The sequence below is a fragment of the Antechinus flavipes genome, chromosome 3, assembly GCF_016432865.1.
Source record: "Antechinus flavipes isolate AdamAnt ecotype Samford, QLD, Australia chromosome 3, AdamAnt_v2, whole genome shotgun sequence".
In the NCBI taxonomy this organism is placed as follows: domain Eukaryota; kingdom Metazoa; phylum Chordata; class Mammalia; order Dasyuromorphia; family Dasyuridae; genus Antechinus; species Antechinus flavipes.
Genome location: NC_067400.1, coordinates 615,594,182 through 615,619,414, shown reverse-complemented (window position 1 = coordinate 615,619,414; position 25,233 = coordinate 615,594,182). Strand labels below are relative to the sequence as shown.

At 38.3% G+C, this 25,233-nt stretch overlaps 1 protein-coding gene across 1 annotated transcript in view; it reads left to right on the top strand.

Moving 5' to 3' along the window:
- The window catches only part of ARHGAP35 (Rho GTPase activating protein 35), a 136,426-nt gene that overhangs the window by 36,086 nt on the left and 75,107 nt on the right, over positions 1-25,233 (top strand). The window contains 1 exon segment of the mRNA XM_051989308.1: positions 22,131-25,232. Coding sequence (XP_051845268.1) covers positions 22,325-25,232 — 2,908 coding nt within the window. The 5' untranslated portion in view covers positions 22,131-22,324.

Here is a 25,233-nt window from a genome sequence, read left to right as displayed (position 1 = left end):
TTGCTTATGAGATAAAATAATTACTTCTTAGTTTGGTATTCAAGGCTCTCCACTATTTGATTCCTGTCTTTCCTGGCTTTTTAAAAAAACTCAGTTCAAATCCCTTTTTTTGTTATAAACCTATTCAGGTCCTCTCTTCTCTCTCCTCTAGTTGGCCTTCCTTTTAAAATGTTGTTCATTCAGGTTTAGTTATGTTTGACTCTCCCTGATCTTGGCAGAGATGCTGAGGGGTTTGCCATATCCTTCTCCAAGCTCATGGAGTTGGAGGCAGATGAAGAAACTGAGGCAAACAGGGTTCCGTGACTTGCCCAGGATTACACAGCTAAGTGTCTGAGGCTGGATTTGAATCTTCCTGACTCCACCAGCCCAATGTTCTGTGCACACTGGCACCCCATCTGCCTTCTCTTTGAGGTTACCTTCTTTCTCCTCTTGTATGAACATCATCTGCACATGGTCTTTCCCTATTAGATTATGAGCTCCTTTGAGAGCAGAGATCAAGTTTGGTTTTCTTGGTATCTCCAATAATGAGCACAAGGCCTTATCACATAGGATGAGCATAAATGTTTGGGAAATGGGTAATTTCTATCATTGAGGAACTTTTCTTAAACTAGTACAACTTGATTTCACTAATTATTATTTATAATATAGTTTGAGGCTGAGAAGTGCAATTCCCTTTTCATCCGTAACTTTTCTTATTACTGTCCTCAGTATCAGAGTTCCTTCGGTTGAATTTTGTTATTGTTTAGTTCCTGTAAAGTAGAGGCGTTAGACTTGAGATACTCTGGCTTGAGCCACCCTCAAAACTCCCGAGTTCAATTGAATCAGATTAAAATGTCATTGGGAAACATATAAGAAAATGAAGAAAAATCCAGTACAGCACAGACAGTAATAGCTTGGGATTTTTAAGTCACTACACCACCAGCGGGAAGCTGCTTCTGTTTGACTTTGGCAGCACTGCTGGAAGGCAGCCATTTGGTATTGTGATTCTTACAGCACAAAGTATGTAAGTTAAAAACACTCTACCCACCAAACTCCTGTAATGAGACACATATAGTCCAAACAGTAACCCAAGAATGGACCTGGATCTGTGATTTCATTGTTAAAGGGAACTCTTGATGAGGAAACTCCCATCACCAAGGAGGCACCTTTTCTGCATCGTAAACAGTCATTATCTCTGTGCAGATGATTCCCAGCTCTAGAGCTTCAGACTTAAAGATTCTGCTGAGCTACAGTCATGCATCACCAACTGCTTCTTGAACATCTCAAACCGGAGGTCCCAGAGGCATCTCCGAAACTGAACTCACTCTCATTCCTTCCAACCCCCCTCTTCTGAACTTCAGGATACTACCCATCCTTCCAGGCAGTCATCCCCCCTGACAGTGACGCCTCTCAGTCTTTACACATGGCCGGTCTGTTGTCAGATGTTATTTCTACCTTTGCAGTCTCCTCTGTACATTGCCTTTTCTCTGTTCACAGGGCCCCATCCGTCACCTTTTCTCACCTGGATTATTGCACTAGCCTGGTGGCATTTAATACTTCTTCATCATTTGGCCCTTTATTCCTTTCTTTGTTCTCTGATGTAGCTGCATGGACACAATGGCTGTTCCTGGCCCCTTTCTGGAATGGCCTCCCCCCTGAAATCTGCTTCAGTTTTACTGGCTTGCTTCAGGCTTAGTTGAAATTTGACTTTTGCAAGGTGAATCTCCCACATATCCCAGAGCTGCTAATTCTCTTTGCTTTGAAATGACCTTCCATATACTAAGAATGTGAGCCCCTAGAGAACAGGAACTGGGATCTCTCTCTCTCTTTTCCCTCTCCCTTTTTTTTTTTTTTTTTTTTTTTTTTTCAATTTTAAGTTCCTGAATTATCTTTCTCCCTCCCTTCCCATTCCAAATAGAGATGACCATTTACATAGACAGACACATGTACATATGTAAAACCATACTATACATATTTCATTTTATCAGGCTTTGGAGATAGATAGTATTTTCCTTCATAGGTCCTTTATAGCTGTAAATGGATGTTAAGTATTTGTAATAATCAGAATAACTTCTTAAGAGTTACTCTTTGAACAATGTTGCTGTTACTGTCTACAGTTTTTATTCTTTAAACAATGTTGCTGTTACTGTCTACAGTGTTCTCTTGGTTCTGCTCATTTCACTTCATTATTTCATGCAGGTCTTTCCATGTATTTCTAAAACCAACCTGTTCATTATTTCTTACAGCAGAATGACATTCATCTTTTTGCTTCCTGAAATAGTCCTTAGTATAATATACCATGCTCCCTTATATAGACATGGCATTAGAAAAAAGGATAAAAATTTTTGAAGTAAATTATAGTTCTTAAAATTGCAGCAGTTAAGTTTTAAGAGTTACTACAATTGAGTTGAATTTATTTCTGCCCCCTATAAAGATTGTTCAACATTAAGAAAACTCATTTTCAAAAGCAAAAACCTTCAAAACCACACTTCACCATCAGTAAATTGATAAAAAGCTTTTGATAAAATATTGTACATACTCATTTGTGATAAAAGCTTACAAAGTATTTACATGGAAGAATTTCTTTTCCCTTTTGTGTAAGATCTATTTGTGTCAAACCAACATTTAGCATTATATTGTCGGGAGAAACACTAGAAGCTCTTCCAATAAACACAAGAACAAATAAGGTTGCCCATTTCCCCCACTGTTATTTCATTTAATAATTTAAGAAATGCCAAGTAACAGAACTAAGAAGAATTAAAATGAATAATCATAAGCAAAGAGGAGACAGCTATTTCTTTTTGTGAAAATGATGGTTTCCTTGGGAAATCCTTAAGATTCGGTTAGGGAACTGATTAGTTTCCTCAAAAAAGATGATGGATACACAATAACATTTCAGAAATCCACAGCATTTCTATGTTGATGGACTCTTTGAATTCAGGAGATCCTTTAAAGGGGCACTTAGCTTTTTTCCATCAATGAGCAGTTTTAGTGTTTGCTTGTTCCTGTGCCCTTCCTCCTTGGCAGACCTGTAATCATTAGGGAGCCACAGGATCTCTGGTTTCAGAATGGGAAGGAAATTACGGCCTTGATTATAGAGAAGTTCCCTCTTCTGCTCTTCTAAGCTGGAAAGCCTAGTGCTTAAGCAGGCTCGGAGGAAGAGTGGCGGCCACCATTCCTGTGTTAGTATTTCCTTTGTAAACACGTGTTTTAAGGTGCCTTTTGTATTCCAGGTTGTGAAATTAGCCTGTGGGTGTGGCTGTGGGGGATAGGAATGCTGGGGCCATTGTGGGTGATTCACTTTCTCTGTAGTACCAGGACCTTGGAAAGAATGGACAAATGCAGTCACTCTATATTGAGTGCTCCCTGGAGGCTCCCTGCGCCTTATACAACTGGAGAGTAGATAGATCCAGACCTCAAAGGCTGTCCCGGGCAGTATTCCTTTTGAGGGGGAGGAACCTGAGGGCTAGGGGAAGGAGTGACCCACCCAATTTTATCAGAGTCCAGGCCATCCAGGTCATGAGCCAGTGCTCACCTTTTGCTCTGTGCTGTCTCTCAGTAATTGGTTGGCCTCACACAGCTGCCTTGCTTGCCAGATGTGGATTTTGAACATTACTTCACCTTTCTAGGTCTCAGTTGCCTCCTCTATAAATTGGAGATAATGCCCCTTTAGTCTGGGTATAAGTTTTACTTTTCTCTTATATCTGAAAAATGTAAAAAGCATGAGTATAATCTCAAATAAATTTTTTCTTTTAAAAGAAATTGTACAAGGATGTAGCTTATATTTCTTTTTTTCCCTTTAAATAGCTTTTTATTTTCAAAATATATGCAAAGATTTGTCAACATTCACCGTTGCAAAACCTAGTGTTCCAAATTTTTTCTCCCACTCTTGCCTCCACCCTCTCTCTACTAGACAACAAGTAATCCAATAATGTTAAACATATTCTATACATATTCTATAATTATCATGCTATGCAAGAAAAATCAGATGAAAAAAGGAGAAAATGAGAAAACAAAAGGCCTATAGCTTATATTTGGAGCCAGTTTATATTTTAAAAACTGTTACTCTTTCTCTAAGCAGGGTGTATGTTAAATATCAGTGGAAGAGCTTTATACCCATAAAGTACCATTACTGTTAAAAAAGAGAAGCCTTGTAGGAGCACTGTAGAAGAAACTGGATACTGTCCAGCCTATGTGTCTGAGGTTTATAGCATTAGATTGTAGAAAACTGAGTTTCTGGTCAACTTTAGCTAACCAAAGCATTTGTAAAAAGTAAGTTGTATTGGTGTCTTTTGCTTATACTTCACAAACATTTCTGACTAAAATTTCTGACCTTTCATTTTAAACTTCCTTTTAACAAAGGATATTACCAGTCAGTAAATGGACCTCAGATAGGCAGCTTCTGATACCTCTGGTCAAGCAATCAGCATTTATTAAATGTGTCCTCAGTGCCCAGCCATGGCAGAGGCAGAGCACAGGCCCAGCCCACTTAAGAGTTTATAGTCTACTGAGGGGAGATGTCGTGCAGACAAATAGAAATAGGAGATAATTAATGGAGGAAAGCTCTAGAATTAAGAAGGCTTGGGAAAAACTTTTTTACTTTCAGGAAGACCCGAGTTCAAATTTGCCTCAAAACTTCCTAATTATGTGATTTTGGACAAGTCACTTAAATCTCCTTCAGTCTTAGCTATTACTATTGTAGTTATAGCCGCAAAATCAATCCCAGTTGTCCTCTGCTTTTTCCCTCTCTCCCTCACTTTTGAGGATCTGTTTTCTAATAAGATTGTTTACTATATTCAATCGGAAATTGTTGATCTTGGTTTCAGTTCCCTTTCTTATATGCTATTGCAGTTGTGTATCTTCTGGTTCAGTTCATTTTAGACTAATATTTCTCCATTTGCCATATTATTTTTTTTCTGTGTAATAGTATTCTCTTTCATTAGGCAACTTCTTCAGCATAATCACGAGTACCTACTTTACTGTTCTTTACTTCTGCAAAAAAAATACTAATGTGAATATTTTGGCATATATGCAGCCTTTTTATTTTGATCACTTTAAGGCATGTACACTCTGACTTTTCCACTCATATCTAAGGCATGTGAGATTGTAGGGTCAAAGAATCTGAATAGTTCAAAGTCAGTTTTCTTTCAGAAGTCCAAATTGTTTTCCAAAATGCCTGAAACAAATCACAATTCTGTCTCTAGGATATTAGTATGTCTATCTTCTTAATTCCTTCTAATACTGACTTGATTTTTTTTTTTGACATGTGTAATTTTGCAGCATATAAGATAAAATCTTAGAATTATTTTAATTTGCATTTATTGATAATTTGGACCAATAACAATTTTTCAAAAGACTTTTCATATATCCCTTGATCACTTATCTTTTGGGAAAATGGTTCTAGTATCTTGTTTATTCATTTCATTTCCCTGGGTATCTTAGCTGGTTTGCTCTTAAAAATACTTAATACAAAGATTTTTCCCTTACTCAGCAGTTTCTCAAAAATTTTGAAATATTACATCATTAAAATTGTCTTTTTTGGTGATGTATCATCTCCTTTATGCCTTGTTTAGGCAATATAGTTCCACAAAACCATAACTGAGAACAGAACTCTTCGATTATTTTCTGTTCTTTAAAATTACATGGCCTTTTTTGTTTAGATCATACATCAGTTATGAGCCTATTATGACTATGGAGTAATATTCTGATCACAACCTGATTTTTGCTAAATTTCTTTTTAATTTTCCTAGCTCTCAAATGAGGAGGCTTTCTGCCTGTTCTTGTAGTTTTATTGTTTCTCAAATTCTAGGCCACTATATTTTATTGCTTCTGGGTGTTTAATTCTGTTCCACTGATCTAATTTTTTTGGGTTTTTTTCACTAGTACTAAATATATTTGTTGCTTGTGGCATTACAATGTAGTTTGAGATCTGCTAATATTCTGCCTCTTCTCATTTCTACTTTTTTTCATCATTATTTTTGAGTTATTAACTTTTTTATTCCACTCAGTGAATCATTTGGACTAATTCTGTATATCATCTCCCTTGTGCAGCACTTGATTTGTATATTAAGTAGCATTTTATTCAAAGTATGCGATACTTTGTAAGGATATCCTGGAAAGAGAATAGAGACGGGACTGGGGTGTCAAAGATGAAAAGTAGAGTTTACCTTCTGCTTGGGAATCAACAATTAAACCAAATATACACAAGCATATAAAGAATGACGGAGGAGTAGGAAGAAGTACCTGAGAGCCATCCCTACCTCCACACTCTGACTTTTCCAGTCATATCTAAAAAATGTACCAGATCAAAGCTTGAGCAGAAAAAAGGAGAAAGAAAATATCCCACAATAATTTTTCCACTGAGCCTTTGAATTGCTTGTGTGTCCCCCACCTTTACTCATCCCATGTCTGGAGTTCTTTTCCTCCTAACCTCTACCTCTGTTTCCTTGGTTTGCTTTAAGACTCAGCTTAGATCCTACTTTTAAAATTAATTATTTCTTCCCTCCTCCACTGTTAATTGCTTCTACTTTGAGCCTTCTTTCTACTCTGTATATTTTACATATATCCAATAATTGATCTGTTGTCCCCCTCCAAGAATATAAATCCCTTGAAGAGGGACTGGTTCTGCTCTTCCCTCCCCTCCTTTCTCCCTCTCTCTTAAAACTTTATGTCCTTATAACTTAGCTCTGGGGGTGATGATAATAAGTTTAAATGTTTGTCGACTATGAAAAATTATTTCTTCTTTCTCCACCATATTCTTCAGGGAGCTAGGGGAGACTCCTTATTGCCACCCTCTGTCTCCGTGATTGGGAGGTGGAGTCATGAATTCCAAACCTTTCTGGTTTTCTCTTTTGGTTATAACACTCTGGGGCTTATCCAGCAACTCCTTCAGCCTCCCCTTTTCAGCTTCCTTTTGTGAGTTGTCTTCCCTTATTCCATTATAAGGTCTCTTTGAGGGATGGGGACTCTTTCTCATTTGTTTCCTCAGAACTTAGCATAATGTCTGGTACTTAGTAGGTACTTAATGTCTAATTACTGTTTATTATTATTAATGTATACAACTTATTAGACTTTTACTCTTGTTTGGGATGTAAATTCAAACAGTCCTTAAGAAGCAGGATAATGTACTTCACCGAATCTTATGATAAGATGTGTGCAGATCAAGGTTGAGGGAGAGTGATGATATGGGCTGAAAGATTGTCTTGAGTCCAAGGTTTTGATTTCAGTAAGAGATTCTGGGGATTTCTTCTCTCAGTGGAGATCTCTTCCCTTTCTCTAATCTGTGGCTTTCTCCAGTAACCTGGCAGAAATGACAGGTTAGATGATTTATTTAAGAGATTGACCCTTTGGATTCAAGTCCATTGCTCTCTGCCCACTACTTGATTTCTTTTTAAGAACAGTTTATAACCTTTGACCATTTACCTATTTGGTCTTTGATCTTAATTCAGGTCAATTCCCTTTTTATTTTGGATGTCAAGGTTTTATCAGAGATAATTAATATGAAAGACCTTTCTTCTAATTTTTCATTGTAGTGATACTAATGTTATGTAAAGGCTTTTACAACTCATTTAATTACAATTATCTTTTATCTTCTGTTCCTTATTTTCAGTTGTGAATTTTCCCCTTAGTGGTAAAGCCTGAAAGATTCCTCTGTTGTCCTAGATTTCTTAATTTTAGGTTGCTTATCCATTTGGGGAGTGTGGTGGTATAGGGTATAAGATGCTAGTCCTTTTCTAGTTTTACACAACTTTTTTTCTTGTTTTTCCCATTTTTTCTCGCTACTTTGTTCTTGTGTTACTTGTGAATACTGTGCTGTTTGACTAGATCTTGTTTATCTAGTCTGTGATATTTGCCTAACTTTTCTAATTTTAAAATATTTCAACATAGGAAATAGATCTTTTCCAAACCTCAGTTTTCTCATCTGTAATATGGACATGATAACACTTTTACTGTCTGCTTCAAAGGGTTGTTGTCAGGAAATATGTTGAAACCAGCAAATTACTAAAGAAATGTAATCTTTTAAAAAGATGATTTGAGGACTGGGGTATGAGAGATCCTGAACTGATTAGAAAAGGTGTATGCATGCACAGACATTATATGGGTAGGAATAGTTTCTTCTCAGTTCTGAACACATTTGAAAAAATGCATATTGAGTAATCTTAATTTTTAAGTGCTTTGGCCTTCCATCCTTTATCTGTATTTATCCATATTCTTTATAATGTTAGCCTTGGGGAGCAGGGGAGCATGTCCACTTAACTAGATGTTGACACCAAGATTTTTTTTTCCCTCCCTCTTTCAACAAATCTTTTAAGTGCTTTTTATGAGACAGTGTGCTGAGTGCTGTGTAATTTTGGTCTGTCTTGGTTCTGTGCCCAATAGAAAACCACACACAATTAGGTACTCCTTACACACAAATGAAGGATCAGTTGTTGGGAGTTGTTACGAAGGGGGCTTATGCCTAGAGATAGGTTAAGCATTTATGAAGCCTCACTGTGTACCAGGTATTGTGCTAATATGGGGAATACATATAAAGAAAAAGAAAATATTTGCCCTCAAGGAGGATATGTTCTATTGAGGAGAAAACAACATATAAATTGAAGCTTGGGAGGGAGAAGGCAGCACCTGCCCTTGTAGGAGTGATATCTTCTGGGAGATATCACCAATCTACAATCAGAGGAAAAGGCCATATTGTAAAAAGAGATCCTGTGACAGGAAGGGGAGAGATTCTCCTAGAAGTTCTGCACTGGTCTCTGTTTGCTTCAAATAAGATATAGAATAGGGATTCTCTGAGAGGCTGCAGACTCGGGGATTCTGAGGAAAAACTTTAGCTGATAATGACCTTGTATTGTTAATCTAGCATTACTTGATATTAGGAACCCCTGGATGGATGACAGGGCTGATCGTGTTGAGTCCTGGGCAGTAAATTTCAGTGGCTCTCTCTCTCTCTCACCTGGAGGACCAGCTATAAAATCCTCAATTTGACATTAAAAGCCCTCCTATCATCCTGAGCCTACACATTCTTCTGCAGTTTTCTTACATCCTATACCTCACCACTCCCTGCTTGGCCCCCGAACCTGGGACAATCTCTTTTCTCTTCCTCTCTTCTGCATCCTGGCTTCCTTCAAGTTCCAGCTAACATTTTACTTTCTAGAGGAAGTTATTCTTCATCTCTTCTACTGCAGGTGCCTTCTCTCTGTTAATTATTTCCAGTTTGTCTTCTCGATATCTTGCTTGTACATAGTTCTTTCTAGGTTATCTCCCCATTAGACTGTGAACCCCTGGAGGGCCAATACTGTCTTTTACCTTTTTTTGTTCCTGTGTGCCTGAAGGCTGCTCCTTTCCCCTCAATATAGTAATTAGTACATAATAGGAGCTTAATTAACTGACTTCTTATTTTTTGAGAACTTTACTTAAAATACCAAGATACTTAAGATACCGTTGTCCTTATTTTAAAGTCCTCTTACATGACTTTTGTGAGTTTCAAATGAGATTGTAAAAATAATATACAAATGTAATAGATTGTCATAATTATCTCCAAAATGAGTTCTTTTAAAAGCTGCTTACTGCTGAAGCAATGATTTACTTCAGGCAACCCAATTTCATCTGCGTGAGGTTTCCCTCTGCTGTGGCCTTAGTCTGTAAATGACGTTTATGATGTGCGTTGTTAGAAAAAGTCCACCCCATTTCCCTCATGATATTGACTTCTTTAAATGAAGTCCTCCAGAGAGAGTTTTATTAGTTCTCAGATGGAATACCTAATGTCCATCACAAAGCCTGGGTATCTAGCCTGGAAGGAGCTGGCAGAACCTGTCATCACCCCATCTCAAAGGAAACAATAATTGTTGGAAAAAAAAGGAACCTGGTTGTCTAAAGCAGCGTTTGATTCTCTCATGTTTTGTGGTGTCTGGCAGTCATTGAAACTTAGCATGGCAGGATCCTGTACAGATAATTTGCACTAGCTGGTATATTTTACAGTCCTCAACAGCACTGTGAAATGTGTGTAGGATAGAGACATTCCCTGTGTGGCCTTTGCTCAGTGGAGCTTCTTTACATCTGCCTTAATAATTATATGGTACTTTAGCATTTATCAAGGCTCTCATTTTTAATAGGTTACTTAGTTGATCATCACAGCAAGTCTGTAAAGTAGGCAATCCAAATATGATTTGCATTTAATCTTGAGGACCCTGAAGCTCGGACTAAGGTCTTTTTTAATTCACAAGCTCTAGCAATTCCAAATGTACTGACTTAGATGCCTAATCTTTTCCTTCTTAGATTAGACTGTAAGGCCCCAAGTCGCACTGATTTTTTTTTTTTATCTCACCTTCTACAGTGTCTACATATGGTAGGCATTTAATAATTTTTTTTTTAATCATACCCCTATATTTTTCAGAATGTATGCAGAGATAATTGTCAATTACAAAATCTTGTGTTTCATATTTCTCTCCCTTCTTCCTCTTCTCCTCCCTCCCTTAAATAGCAAACAATCCAATATAGGTCAAATGTGTGCAGTTCTTTGAAATATATTTCCACAGTTATCATACTGCACAAGAAAAACCAGATCAAAAAAGGGAAAAAGTGAGAAATAAAAAAGCAAGCAAACCACCACAAAGGTGAAAATACTATGTTGCGATTCACATTCAGTTCCCACAGTCCTCTCCAGTGGGTGCAGATGGTTCTCTCCATCACAAGTCCATTGGGATTGGCTTGAATCACCTCATTGTTGAAAAGAGCTGTGTCCATCATAATTGTTCATAAAATAATTTTGTTGTTTACGATTAGAGTCGGGAGTCGGATTAGGGTAATGTTCTCTTGATTCTACTCACTTCACTTAGCATCAGTTCATATAACTCTCTCCAGGCCTTTCTAGAACAATAACTTAATCAACTTTTAAATTGATGAATGAACATATTTCACTCCTGCCCAGTTTGGGTGACTTTTTATATTCTTATACTTATATATAATTTAAAATCGACTTCTAATTGTACATTATTCATAAAATGTCATTACTCCTGATAGAAACAAGCTTTAGGATTGGCAGTTTTTAGGGTAATGCAAATGCAGTAGGAATCATTAGAAATAATAGTCTCAGCCACACATGTCATTTTAAAATGCCATCATGGGAATTGTAAGGCTTTCTGTTAGACATGAAAATAAGCTGACCTATTTTTTCCTAGTCACAGAAATGATTTTTTCAGTACCATCTTCTGTTAGTAAGACATTTTGGACCTAGAATAATTCCTCCACTCTTCATGTGTATTGTGTTTTTCTAAAAAGATAAGAAAATTTTAATTGTTAGTGCTCAAGAACTAATTGTTTTAAAAAATCAATGTTTGTATTAATTTGTATTAACATCAGGAAATTGAGGATTTGTTATTTTATATTTTGCTTTGCTATCAGGCTCAGATTCTGGCACTAAACTGCTTGCTTGATGTGCTGTAGCTCTAGGCCCATTTGAAGAGCCCAGTCATGATTTTGCCTTGGCTCTGAAGTTCCTTAGTGAGGGGTTTGACTGTATTTTACTTAGAGAATATTCCACAAACATTTAGAATCTCCACTGAATACACTGCAGTATGATTGGCATGGGGGAAAATGGGAAGACTGTGGCCATAATGACAGGTTTGCCTTTTTGATTTTTTGGTAACTACATTCCATTGTGTGGTTTCCTTTGTAATCCTATACATTTTATTTTATACATTTAAAAACATGATTCAGAGAAAAGGAGATGGAGATCTCTAGATTTCTCTGAACTGCAAAGGGTTCCAGTATATGAAAAAGGTTCAAAATCCTGTTCTAGGGGTGGGGCAGTGGGGATTAGGGAGCCTCCAGAACACCAGGCTGAGAAGTTTGTTTGCACTGAGCAACAATGAAACTTGAGGCAGAGAAATTTCTCACCTGAAAGTTTTTAATTGGTTTTGTTTTGATCTGAAAACACCCTTAGGATTTTCCCTTAGTTACCTGGATTCCTGACCAGTTGGAAGCTGCTGAGGAGAAAGCCTGCAGTATAAAGTTTAAGGAAGTACTTTGGCTGAAAACAGCCCCCCTTATTCATCAGTGGAATTTGGTTTCATCCAATGAACATCTTGGCTCAGAGATTTCCCTTCTTTGTTCCGAGTTCTGAATGCTTCAGAACAGGAGCAACTCTGTCATGGTGAAAACTCGGTCTAGTGCCAATTGTAGTCTTGCTGCTGGTCCTGCTTTCAATTCTGAATTCTTATGAATTCATTGTTACTTGGACTTGAAAACAAACGGAATTCACAGGGGGTGGGACGTGTTTTCCAAACTTGAAATTTGTGAAGCTTGAGGGTATATGCTAAGGAAACAGCTTTCATAGTTTCCTTGATTGAGCATTAGGGACGTCACTCTATTTCAGAATCTAAAATTTGTCCCTTAAGACAGGTCACTTCCAAAATGGATTTTAAATTTTTTAGGTTACCCTCCTTCCTATCCATATTTTAAAGTTTTTGTCTTCCTTTCTAGTTCTTTGCCAGGATGCTGTACAGTGGCCTGTTGGATGATACTGTTATGAGGCTGGATACACATGCCCTTTGCCCAAGAATAGCCCATCTGTTTGCATGAGATTAAGCCTTTCAAGTCCAGCTGGCTAAAAGCTTAAATCAGTCTTTCCAAAGCCCCAGATGACCCATTTCAGAGATTTCCTGTACCCTGGAGCCCTCCCATACATATTTCTTGCTTCAAGGAAAGTATATTTTTGCAGCAGGAATTATAGCATAGTAGTCTGGTAGAAGGTGCACTAGATTGGGAATTAAAAGATCCAGTTTCAGCTTCATCCTTGCTTCCTCATTTTCTCCAGGATCAACTATAAAATCCTGGATTCTGAAGTTCTTTATAAACTGACCCCTTCATACATTATCAGTCTTCTTTTGCCTTTCTCCCTTTCCCATCCTCTCTAATCCACGACATTGGCCTCTGCTTGTTCCTTGCACATGACACTATCTTCCAGTACAGTGAATTTTCTCTGGCTGTCCCCCATGCCTGGAATTCTTTCCCTCCTTATCTCTAGTTCCTGGCTTCCCTGACTTCCTTCAAGTCCCTGCTAAAATCCCACCTTCTGCCAGAAGCCTTTTCCAGTCTTTCTTAATGCTAGTGCCTTCCCTCTGAGATTATCTCCACTTTATCCTGTCTGTATCTTGTTTGTGCATAGTTGTTTCATATTGCTTACCCAAGCAGTCCGTATTGGGAGCACCACTCCCAATTTCTGGTCAAACCAGATTAAAGTGTATTTGGAAAATGTTTAATAAGATAAATAAAAATACAATAAAACATAGATAACACTAATATGTGGTTTTCTAAGTCAATAGGTGGTTCACAGGGACCCTTATATATCTTTCTATTTAGTTTGACACCACCAGCCTACCTCCATTAGATTCTGAATTCCTTGAGACCGAGATCTCCCTGTTTTCTGAGTGAAGTTTTTTTGTTTTGTTCCTTGTCCTTTCTTTGAATCCCCAGCACTTCGCACAGTGCCACTTAGGAAAATTGGCATTTATTATGTACTGTGCTAAGCTCTTGACAGATCTCTCATTTGCTCTTCTCACAACCCTGGCAGGTAGGTACTATACTTGTCTCCATTTTAAAGTTGAGGAAACCGAGGCAGACAGAAGTAAAAGCCCAGCACTATCCACTGGCATCCTGAGCGCCTCAAGAGCATTGATTGTTTGTCTTTGGCTTTTGTTTTCCCAGCGCTTAATATAGTGCCCACATTAACAGAGGAGGCTTATTGAGTCACCAACTGACACATAGTAGGTGGTAATAAATGTTTGTTGACTTGTTGAGATTAGTGGTATGGCCTTGAGCAAGTCCCTTCCCTTGTCCTTCATTTTCCTCATTGGTAAAGTGCCTGGGTCACAGGATTACTGATTCAGAATTGGAGGAGTCTTCAAGGTCAGTGCAGTCCACCTCTTGGGTTTTGTAAATGAGGAAACAGGCCGTTGGTGGCCAGAAGGGGAGGAAGTAGCAGAGCCCTTGCTAACCACCACACTCTTTACATTGTCAAGATTGTAATACTGTCTGATATTTTGTCTAAATGAAACACTAATTCTGTGATGGATTTCTTGATCCCGTGCCTAGCCAAATTTGCCCTGTGACAGAGAACACTAACCTTGACTTAATTTAACAAGAGGGGCACGATAGGACCCTTTGTGGCCACCTTCTCCACCGGCTTCTCCTTAAGGCAAAAGACTTAATCGATGCAATGACTCAGCTATGCACTAGTTTTATGGCACTGGATGAATAACTAGAAACCTTTGGGCTCTATTTCCCTCATCTGAAAGATGGTAGGAAGTTTCAAGTTCATTGAATTCCTCCAAGTCTTTTACAGATGAGGAAATTGAGATCCAGTCTCCTAGTTAAATAAGAGAGCCGAATTGGAGCCTAGATTCTCAGACTCTAAATCCAATAGGAGAAACACTTGGGTTTACATTTGTTGTTGTGAAAAGAATGTTCTATAGAGACTGAGTCCAGATTTTCCTACGTTTTATTATTTTACTTTGTATCACACTAAAGGATGACTACCAAGTCATTATTTTCTAGGAATGAAATGTGTTTTTTTTTTTTTTTTTTTGCTAAAACCTTTCATTCAGGCGGTTAATTTGAGGAGAGAAATTAGGGAAGAATGTGGAACTAGAAAGCCAATCACCAAAGTTGTGTGAGATCATAAAGGTGAAAACCCACAACCTACCCTTATGGATTTGGCTTTCAGCATTTTTCCCCCCCAGGCCTTTCCTCCCGGTCAGATAGACAGACTCCTTCAGAACTTATCATTTTCTATCCACTCCTGCTATTTCCCTTCCTTGGATTGCTCTCCTTCCTAGGATTATAACTTCTTCTGAAATGAGCTTCACGAGTGTTTTATTCTGTGTTTTACCTGCATTAGGGAAAAAATGAGAATAATAAAACACACTTTTGAAAAACTGTTTACTCTGTGTGGCTGCCTCCTCTCAAAAGCATCGAGGCTGGTAAGTGATTCCCCCCAGATTGGGGTTCCTTATAGCTGCCTGGGCTCGGTGAGTCGCACCATGAGCTGCCTGTGGGAAGGGGAACATTCACCTTCATATCCATTCTACAAACGTGCCCTTTCCAGGGATACAGAGTGCACCCGTCCGGACTAGAGCGCCCTTTCTGTGAGAGAGGACCCCTGGCTCTGACTGCAGGGGGACCAGCCTGTCTTTGTTTCCTGTCAGACACTGGTTTAATGGCATCACTTTGATGAACGGAGCATTCACAGCATACAGCCAAGGAGGGCTTCTGAAGAACAGGCCAGATCTGACATGTAATGATCATGTTAATAGTGTGTGTGTGAGAGGTGGGAAAAAACCCAAAGGTGGGTCATTTCAGCCTGGAGGAGGGGAATCAGAGAAGACTAATTAGAGGGGAGGGGCGGAAGAAGGGGAGGGGAGGGAGAGAGTACGCGCACGTGCCCCTGTGTGTCTGTGTGTTTGTAGGGGGCCCAGGGAGAATAGGGGATGAGGTTGGACAGTTAAACTGGTGTCCTCATTGTGCAGGGCCTTGAATGTCAGAGGAGTTGGACTTGTCTTTTCAGAGGAAGTATTGATTAACAGTAGCAGCCAGGAGGCGCCACCGTGCACAGAGTGTGGGGCCTGGAGTCAGCAACTCATTGTCTGAGTTCAAATCCAGCCTCAGACACTGCCTAGTTAGGTGACCCTGGGCAAGTCACTTCACCCTGTCTGCCTTAGTTTTCTCATTTGTAAAATGAGCTGGGGAAGGAAAGACCACTCCAGTATCTTTGCCAGGAAAACCCCAATGGGGTCAGAAAAATTTAGACGTGACTAAAAGAAGCAGACAACAAATAATGAAAATGACACTGAAAGGCAGCCGTGCTTTATCGGTGATAGCTTCCAGTCTTGCTGCAGGAATAGATACATTACATGCGCTTCCCTCCTCTCTGGAGAAGTAGGAGGGTGTTGGTGTGAATTTGGGTGTACGCTGTCAGACATAGTTACTCTGTCATTTGGTTTTGCCTTTGTTATTATATTTTTGTTTTTTTTAAAAAGGAGGACGGAAAATGTGTGTATCTCAATAGGTTTTGCTTTATTGTTGTTACGGGTAGAGTTCAATGAGAGGAGTGTGTTAAGAAGTGACTGATGTATAAAGAAAAGGCATCAACAAAACTAAAAAATAAAATGCTGAGAGTAAGAATCACTTCCCAGAGAGTAGATCAACAGACATTTATTAAATGCCTACCTTGTGCCAGGAACTGCTGCTAGTCATTAGGGATAGAAAAACAACATTGAGCAGTCTCTACTTTCAAAGGACTCTCACATTCTACCAGGAAAATATATAGATCACTATATAGTGAGAATCCAAAAAACCCTAAAATGGCCTTGCAATCTCATCCTTTTTGATACTTCAATGCTGAATATCACAGTGTGATTCCTAGTTTCTTGGATCTTCTTTTCCACTCTTTTGCCACCAATATTGCAGAAGAAATAGAAGAGCATTGAGGGCCATTTTGTATTTTTCTTTGTTTTATGGGTTATTACCAAAGAAAAGTGATCCTGGGCAAGTCACTTGACCCGAATTGCCTCAGCAAAAACAAATAAACAAAGAATTCATATATCACTTAACCTCTTGGTCCTTTATTTCTTCCTATGACTAATGATTTCTAAAGGTCCTTCTATTTCTAGATCTAGCATCCTAAGACATTTAACTTCTCTAGGCCTCAGTTTTCAACTTTATAAAATGTTAAATGAGAGTTGGACTATTCGACTACTGAGATCACCTCTTGACTTTAAACGTAAGATCCTATACATTCATTGATTGCCAACCTATTGTTGCTCAGTATTTCCTGTACTTCGTATAAATGGTCCTTGAAAAACATCTTTTATCACCAGTGTCTTGTAATCTTGTAATCTTTGGTTTTCTTTTGTCAACTTTACCAGTAGAAACCTATAATTTGCATTTCTCTAATTATTCATGATTTGGATATGGCAACAGATAGCTTCAATGTCTTCTTTCTTCTTTTTGTGTGTGAGGCAATTGGGGTTAAGTGATTTGCCCAGGGTCACTCAATTAGGAAGTGCTAAGTGTCCAAAGCCAGATTTGAACTCCTGACTCCAGGGCCAATGCTCTATCCACTGCACCATCTATCTGCCCCTAAAGTTTTCTTTAGAAAATTGCCTATTCATATCTTGTCATCAATTATTAATTGGAAGATGTCTTTTATTCTTATGCATTTGAAAATAAAATCTATCAAAAGTAGATCTATTAAAAATAGATAGAGCAAACTTGCTGCAATCTTATTTTTTTCCCCCTAGTTAACTGTTTTTCAAAATAAGAATTGTTAATCAACAAATTCATTTCAGGCAATGCATCTATCTATCTTTGATGGAGTTACTACTAAGTCATATTTCTTTTCCTTAAAAATGAAATCAGCCTATGTTCTTGGTTCTATTTGATAAACAAAATTGAATCATTAAGAAATTAGGATTCACCAGAGACATATAGGAACGTAGGATAGATCTGATAATACTTGGCATTTCATAACTTGTTAAGTTAGAGACTCGAAAATGGTTATATCATTTGGAGGATAATTTTAGTGAGAATCACTTACGTTCCTTTTGTATTTACAAAGCATTTTCTTCATACAATATCACAAAGTAGATTATGAAAATGTTTTATAAGTGAGAAAACTGACAGAGGTGTTAGAATCATGCTCTAGTCCAAACCAGATTAAAATGTAATTGGGAAATACTTAACAAATCTAAAAATAAAATACAACATGGGTGATGTTTGCCATTTTCTAAGTCAGTATGTGACCTCAGAGATCCCTTTGTATTTGGCTATGACATTATTTCCATAGAGTTAAGAACTTGTTTGGTCCAAAGTGTTTCCAGTTTTGTTTCCTCATCGAGGAACTTTATATTGTACACAAACTCCTGCCTTGAAAAAGATTTCTGTTATTCTGGCGATCAGGATTCCCTTGATACCCTAGATGATAATTCTAATTGAGAGTTGAATGATTTGTTTCAAGTAAAACAAATTTTTCCTACTTGGAGAATCTTACAGCTGGAAGGAATCTCCAAGGTTATTATCTAGCCCAAACTCTCCCTAAAATGCAAATCCTTCTCTTTATCTAACCTCTAATTGAATTCTTTTAGTATTAAGGAATCAACTACCACATAGGGAAACCATTTTGGACAACTCTAATCATTAGGTTTTTTAAATTATTGTGAGTCAGCATCTGCCTCCTTGTAACTTTTCCTCATTAGTGTTATTTCTACCCCTAAACTGAAGCAGAATGTCCCATTGGTTAAACTAGAATATAGTTAGTGCTTACTATGTGACATTGCTTTAAACTCTTGGAATACAAAGACAAAGCAACAACAGCTCTGCCCTTAAGAAACTCTCATTTTATTATTGTTCTGTAAGAAATGATCCGCAGGATGATTTCAGAAAGGTCTGGAGAGACTTACACGAACTGATGCTGAGTGAAATGGGCAGAACCAGGAGATCATTATACACTTCAACAACAATACTACATGAGGATCAATTCTGATGAACATAACTCTCTTCAACAATGAGATGAACCAAATCAGTTCCAATTGTTCAGTAATGAAGAGAACCATCTACATCCAGTGAAATAGCTATGGGAAATGAGTGTAGACCACAACATAGCATTTCCACTCCTTCTGATACTGTCCGCTTGCATTTTTGTTTTCTTATTTCTAAATTTGATTTTTCTGTGCAGCAAATATGTATACATATATTGCATTTAATACATACTTTAACATATTTAACATGTATTGGTCTACCTGCCATCTTGGGGAGGAGGTGGGGGAAAGGAGGGGAAAAGTTGGAACAGAAAGTTTTGCAAGGGTCAATACTGAAAAGTTATCCATGTATATGTCTTATAAATAAAAAGCTATAATAAAATTTTTTTTAAGATCACAAAAAAAGAAACTCTCTAACAGAGAAGACAGTAGATGTAGAAATCATTATGTAAAATTTAAAATATGGAATAGATGGAAGGTACCCTTAGAGGATAAAATGCTAGCTGCTATAGGGATTTAGAAAAGTCTTTTTGAGGAAGTGGCAGTAAAGCTGAGTCTTAAAGGAAACCAGAGCTTGTATGAGGTAAGGAAGGAGAGCTTTCCAGCTGTTCAGAACAGTCAATACAAAGACAAGACAGGAGATGGATTGTCCTGTATATTAAATGACAAGTTGTCCAGTGGGGTCAAAACGTATGAGTATATGAAAGGGAGTCATGTGTTAAAAGACTAGCAAGATGGGAAGAGGCCATTTTCATTTTTTTAATATAAAAAATATTTTTCAATTATCAAGCATTTTTTTCCTTCCACCTCCTTTCCCCATTGGAAGAATAAAAATAGAAACAAAGCTTTTGTGACAGATAAGCACAGATAAGCAACACCATATTAGCCATGTCCAAAAATATTTGTCTTCTTTTGCATCTCTCTGTCAGAAGGTATGGATAATATTCTTTATTATCTGTCCTCTGTAATCCTGGGTAATCATTGCATTTAGCAGGAGTTCCTAAGTTTTTCAGTTTTCATTTTTACAAAGTTGTTACAGTAAAAATTGATTTCCTGGTCCTGCTCACTTCACTCTGCATTAGTTCATACAGGTCTTTCTAGACTTCTCAACCTATTTCTGTAATCATTTCTTACAGCACAATAGTATTTCATTATATTCATAGACAATCCCTTTTTAGTTCTTTGCCGCCACAAGAAAAGCTCTTAAAAATATTTTTATACATATGGCTCCTCTTCTCCTCTTCCCCCCCTTTCTTTAGCCTTTAGGGTAAAGGCATCATGGTGGTACCTTGACTGAGTCAAATCAAAAGTTATGTATAGTTTATGTTCTTTTATAGCCTAGTTCCAAATTGTTTTCCAGAATGGAACTGGAATGGTCATGGTTCCATCAGTATAGCTGCTTTTCTGCAATCTGGAAAGTAGCTTTTTTAACTTGTGATATCTTTCCAGATAACTGAAGATAGTTAGTCATTCTGTATTCAGAACAATGTCCTTCCAATCATGTTCCTTTTCTCCAGGCTAAATCCTGTTCTTTCCACTTACTCTCTTGTTACATAGATTTTGAGTTTTCTCCCCATCTTGGTCGATTCCCTCTAAATATATTCTATATTGTTGTGGTGGTTCCATCTTCCCTCTCCCCAGAATTAATAGACAAATTCTATTTGTAAAAGAGTGCATAGTGTAATGATTAGAGCACAGGGTTCTAGGTTGGGCCTCTGTTCATGTGATTAGTGATGTCACTTTTTGAGTTTCAGCTTCCTTTTCTTAAGGGGGTGTTCTGTTGTTTGCACTACCTACAGAAGAGTCATTCAGAGAACACTTTGTAAACCATAAAGTTCTATAAAAATGTGAACTGTGGATTTTGCAAACCATAAAGTATAATATAAATGAATAATTATGTCGACCAGAGTAAGATCATGTAAAATTATCATCTCTTTTATAGTAAACGTTCCTGCTAATTATGTAGCTGAAGATTGTTTTAGCCTTTTTGGCTGCCTAATAATGTTTTGGTGAACTTAGTTTTAGATGATTTGACATTTTAAAAAATTTAATGGGATTTTAAAAATGTATTTTAGTGCTTACATAGGTTTCTTGCTTATTTTCCATTTAACATAAAGAGAAAGACCAATTTTTTTCTCTTTTCCATGCTTTTTCCATTTCTTCCTACTGAGGTAGGAATCCTCTTACTGCTGCTTTAAGTTGTTATGAGTTATTTACTTGCATTAATTGATTTTCCCCTCTTGACTAGTTTAATGACCTCTTTCTAGCCATTGTCTAGCTAAGTATTTCTATACAGAATTGGCCTCCGTGACCTTTTAGGAAGCAGCATCTCTGATGGCATTGCTTAGGGTGGATAACAATGATCCCAGGCTGTCCCCATACAAGATAATGAAATTGGATATAGACCATTTGGTCTCTTCAGCAGGGCATTTCTTTCATTCCCACTGATACTAAGTTGTAAATTGGATTTGAAAGATAATTTGTAAGGTTTATTTATTTAAAATTTTATTCACCATGGTAATTTCCAAAGATAGTGAATATTGTCATGTTAATAATTAGCTGATGATTATTCTCAAGTCTTTGAATTATAACTCTGAATTGGTTAGAACTTTAGTCATCTAATCCAGCTTCTACAACCCTCTTGTAGTCCTTATTTGAACACTTCTAGTAAAATCTGCTTCCCTGTATTTTTCATCTGTTGATTTTAGCATTACTTTTTGATGTGTAGAGAAATTAGCATGGCAACAGGAAAAGACTATGGAGTATAGAGTCAAAATAGGAACTCACATTACAGTCTGACCCTTGGGTTGGACACAAGTTTTTCTGGGCTTTGCTTTTTCTAATGAAAATAAGAAGAGAGCTTCTTAAACCTTGTTAGGGGGTCACAAATCCCTTGAGTGGTCTGCTAAAAGCTTAGGACTTCTCAAACTATTTAAATGCATAAAGCACAATTACAAGTTATATTGAAATAAATTATTAAAATATTTTTTTAAATGTTTGTGAACTCCAGAATATGAGGACTCCTGGATCTAGAATCTTTGGACCCCCTTAGCTTTAAGTTCTTTAATCTTAAACAGGGTAAAAAACTATTCCTTTTCATGCAAACTCTCAATTCAGTTCAACAAATGTACTACTTTGAGCAAGACACCATATCAGATGATGGAGACACAAATAATGACAAATATTTGAAGACATCTTCCTATATGTCTTTCTTTCTCTCGGTTATATAGCCAAAATTCTTTCAACCAGTTCAGGTAAAATCATTGACATGATTTTAAGGTCGTTCCCCATCCTGGTTTCATTTTTGTGGTACTATTGAACTGATCACACCATACTTAAAATATCATCTTACCAGAGCAGAATATCTAAATAAGGTACAGTATAGATGATAAGATATGATCATTGGTAATTGACAGCCAAAGCACATGTCCTTGATCAGTTATTCTTACAAAAGAAATGTTCTTCTTTTGTAAAGAAATTAAATATTTGAGTTCTCAAAATATTAAATATTGGGATCCTTTCAAGACTAGGAGACGTCTGTGGTAGTTGTCATTTGATAACTGTACTCTGATTTCAGAATTATAATGCTGGCTGTGTGTTTGTTTTTTTTTTGTCCTGTAGGGAAGTGCTGGCTATTGAGAGATGAGAAACTTTGCTGGTACAGAAGCACTATGAGAACAGTCTGTCCTCCTGTTCGGGCTGTTTGCCTGCATTGGTAACGACTGCTCTTCCCTTGACCAGTGGGGAAGCTGTACTAGACACTGGAAGATACGAATCATCTTGAAAGTGGTTGACCCTGGCAGGATGTGTCGACGATGATGATGGCAAGGAAGCAAGATGTCCGCATTCCCACCTACAATATCAGTGTGGTGGGATTGTCGGGGACAGAGAAGGAGAAGGGACAGTGTGGCATTGGGAAGTCTTGCCTGTGCAATCGTTTTGTTCGCCCCAGTGCTGATGAGTTTCATTTGGACCATACCTCTGTCCTCAGCACCAGTGACTTTGGTGGGAGGGTTGTCAATAATGACCACTTCTTGTACTGGGGAGAAGTGGGGCGCTCCCTGGAGGACTGTGTGGAATGTAAGATTCACATTGTGGAGCAGACTGAATTTATTGATGACCAGACTTTCCAGCCTCACCGGAGCACTGCCCTGCAGCCTTACATCAAAAGAGCTGCAGCCACCAAACTTGCATCAGCAGAGAAGCTCATGTATTTTTGCACTGACCAGCTGGGGCTGGAACAGGACTTTGAACAGAAACAAATGCCAGAAGGAAAGCTGCTGATCGATGGCTTTCTTCTCTGCATCGATGTGAGCCGGGGCATGAACAGGAATTTTGATGATCAGCTCAAGTTTGTTTCCAACCTTTATAATCAACTGGCCAAGACAAAAAAGCCTATAGTGGTGGTTCTGACAAAGTGTGATGAGGGAGTAGAGCGGTACATTCGAGATGCACATACTTTTGCCTTAAGCAAAAAGAATCTCCAGGTTGTGGAGACTTCAGCTCGATCTAATGTGAATGTGGACTTGGCTTTTAGCACTTTAGTGCAGCTCATTGATAAAAGTCGGGGGAAAATGAAAATCATCCCTTACTTCGAGGCTCTGAAGCAGCAGAGCCAGCAAATAGCAACCGCAAAAGACAAGTATGAATGGCTAGTGAGCCGCATCGTGAAGAGCCACAATGAGAATTGGCCGGGCGTCAGCCGAAAGATGCAATCTTCTCCCGAGTACCAGGACTATGTCTACCTCGAGGGCACACAGAAAGCCAAGAAACTCTTCCTACAGCACACCCACCGTCTCAAGCATGAACACATTGAGCGGCGCAGAAAGCTGTATCTTGCAGCTCTCCCGCTGGCTTTTGAAGCTCTCCTCCCCAACCTTGATGAGATTGACCATTTGAGTTGCATCAAAGCTGAAAAACTATTGGAAACCAAGCCAGAATTCCTAAAGTGGTTTGTTGTGCTTGAAGAAACACCTTGGGATACCACCAGCCACATTGACAACATGGAAAACGAACGGATACCTTTTGATTTAATGGAGACTCTGGCTGCTGAGCAGCTGTATGAGGCCCATTTAGAGAAGCTAAGAAATGAGAGGAAAAGAGCCGAGATGCGAAGGGCTTTCAAAGAAAATCTAGAGACGTCTCCTTTCATAACTCCTGGGAAGCCTTGGGAAGAGGCTCGTAGTTTTATCATGAATGAAGATTTTTACCAGTGGCTGGAAGAATCTGTATATATGGATATCTACAGCAAACACCAAAAACAGATTATAGACAAAGCCAAGGAAGAATTTCAGGAACTACTTCTAGAATATTCTGAGTTGTTCTATGAACTAGAACTTGATGCTAAACCTAGTAAGGAAAAGATGGGTGTCATTCAAGATGTATTGGGTGAAGAGCAGCGATTTAAAGCATTGCAGAAGCTACAAGCAGAGCGGGATGCTCTCATCTTAAAGCATATTCATTTTGTGTATCACCCAACCAAGGAGACCTGTCCCAGCTGCCCGATGTGTGTAGACTCCAAAATTGAACACTTGATTAGTTCTCGGTTCATCAGACCTTCTGATCGCAATCAGAAAAACTCACTTTCCGATCCTAACATAGATCGTATCAATCTGGTTATTCTTGGCAAGGATGGTCTTGCTAGAGAATTGGCGAATGAGATTCGAGCTCTGTGTACAAATGATGACAAGTATGTGATAGATGGCAAAATGTATGAACTTTCTCTGAGGCCAATTGAGGGTAACGTCAGACTTCCTGTAAATTCTTTCCAGACGCCAACCTTTCAGCCCCATGGTTGTCTCTGCCTTTATAATTCAAAGGAGTCTCTCTCTTATGTTGTAGAAAGTATTGAAAAAAGTAGAGAGTCAACACTTGGCCGTAGGGACAATCATTTGGTCCATCTTCCTTTGACACTAATATTAGTTAACAAGCGAGGAGACACTAGTGGTGAAACACTGCATAGCTTAATACAACAAGGTCAACAGATTGCCAGCAAGCTGCAGTGCGTCTTTCTGGATCCAGCTTCTGCTGGCATCGGTTATGGGCGCAATATCAATGAGAAGCAAATTAGTCAAGTTTTGAAAGGACTTTTGGACTCAAAGCGTAACTTAAATCTTGTCAGTTCAACAGCTAGCATCAAAGATTTGGCTGACATCGATCTACGGATTGTAATGTGTCTAATGTGTGGAGATCCATTTAATACAGATGACATTCTTTATCCTGTTCTCCAGTCCCAAACGTGTAAGCCTTCTCAGGGCGGCAGCAACAACTCGGTTTTACTTGAATTACCAATAATAGGACCCCACAAGAAGCGCATCGAATTGTCAATTCTTTCATACCATTCCTCATTTAGCATTAGGAAAAGCCGATTGGTTCATGGGTACATAGTTTTTTATTCAGCCAAACGGAAGGCCTCCTTGGCTATGTTACGTGCCTTTCTTTGTGAAGTGCAGGACATCATTCCTATTCAGCTTGTAGCTCTCACTGACTGCACAACCGATGTTCTGGACAATGACCTGAGCCGAGAACAGTTGACCGAAGGAGAGGAGATAGCCCAAGAGATTGACGGAAGATTCACTAATATCCCCTGTAGCCAGCCTCAGCATAAACTGGAGATCTTTCATCCATTTTTCAAAGATGTGGTAGAGAAGAAGAACATCATTGAGGCTACCCATATGTATGATAATGTTGCTGAAGCCTGTAGTACTACTGAAGAAGTCTTTAA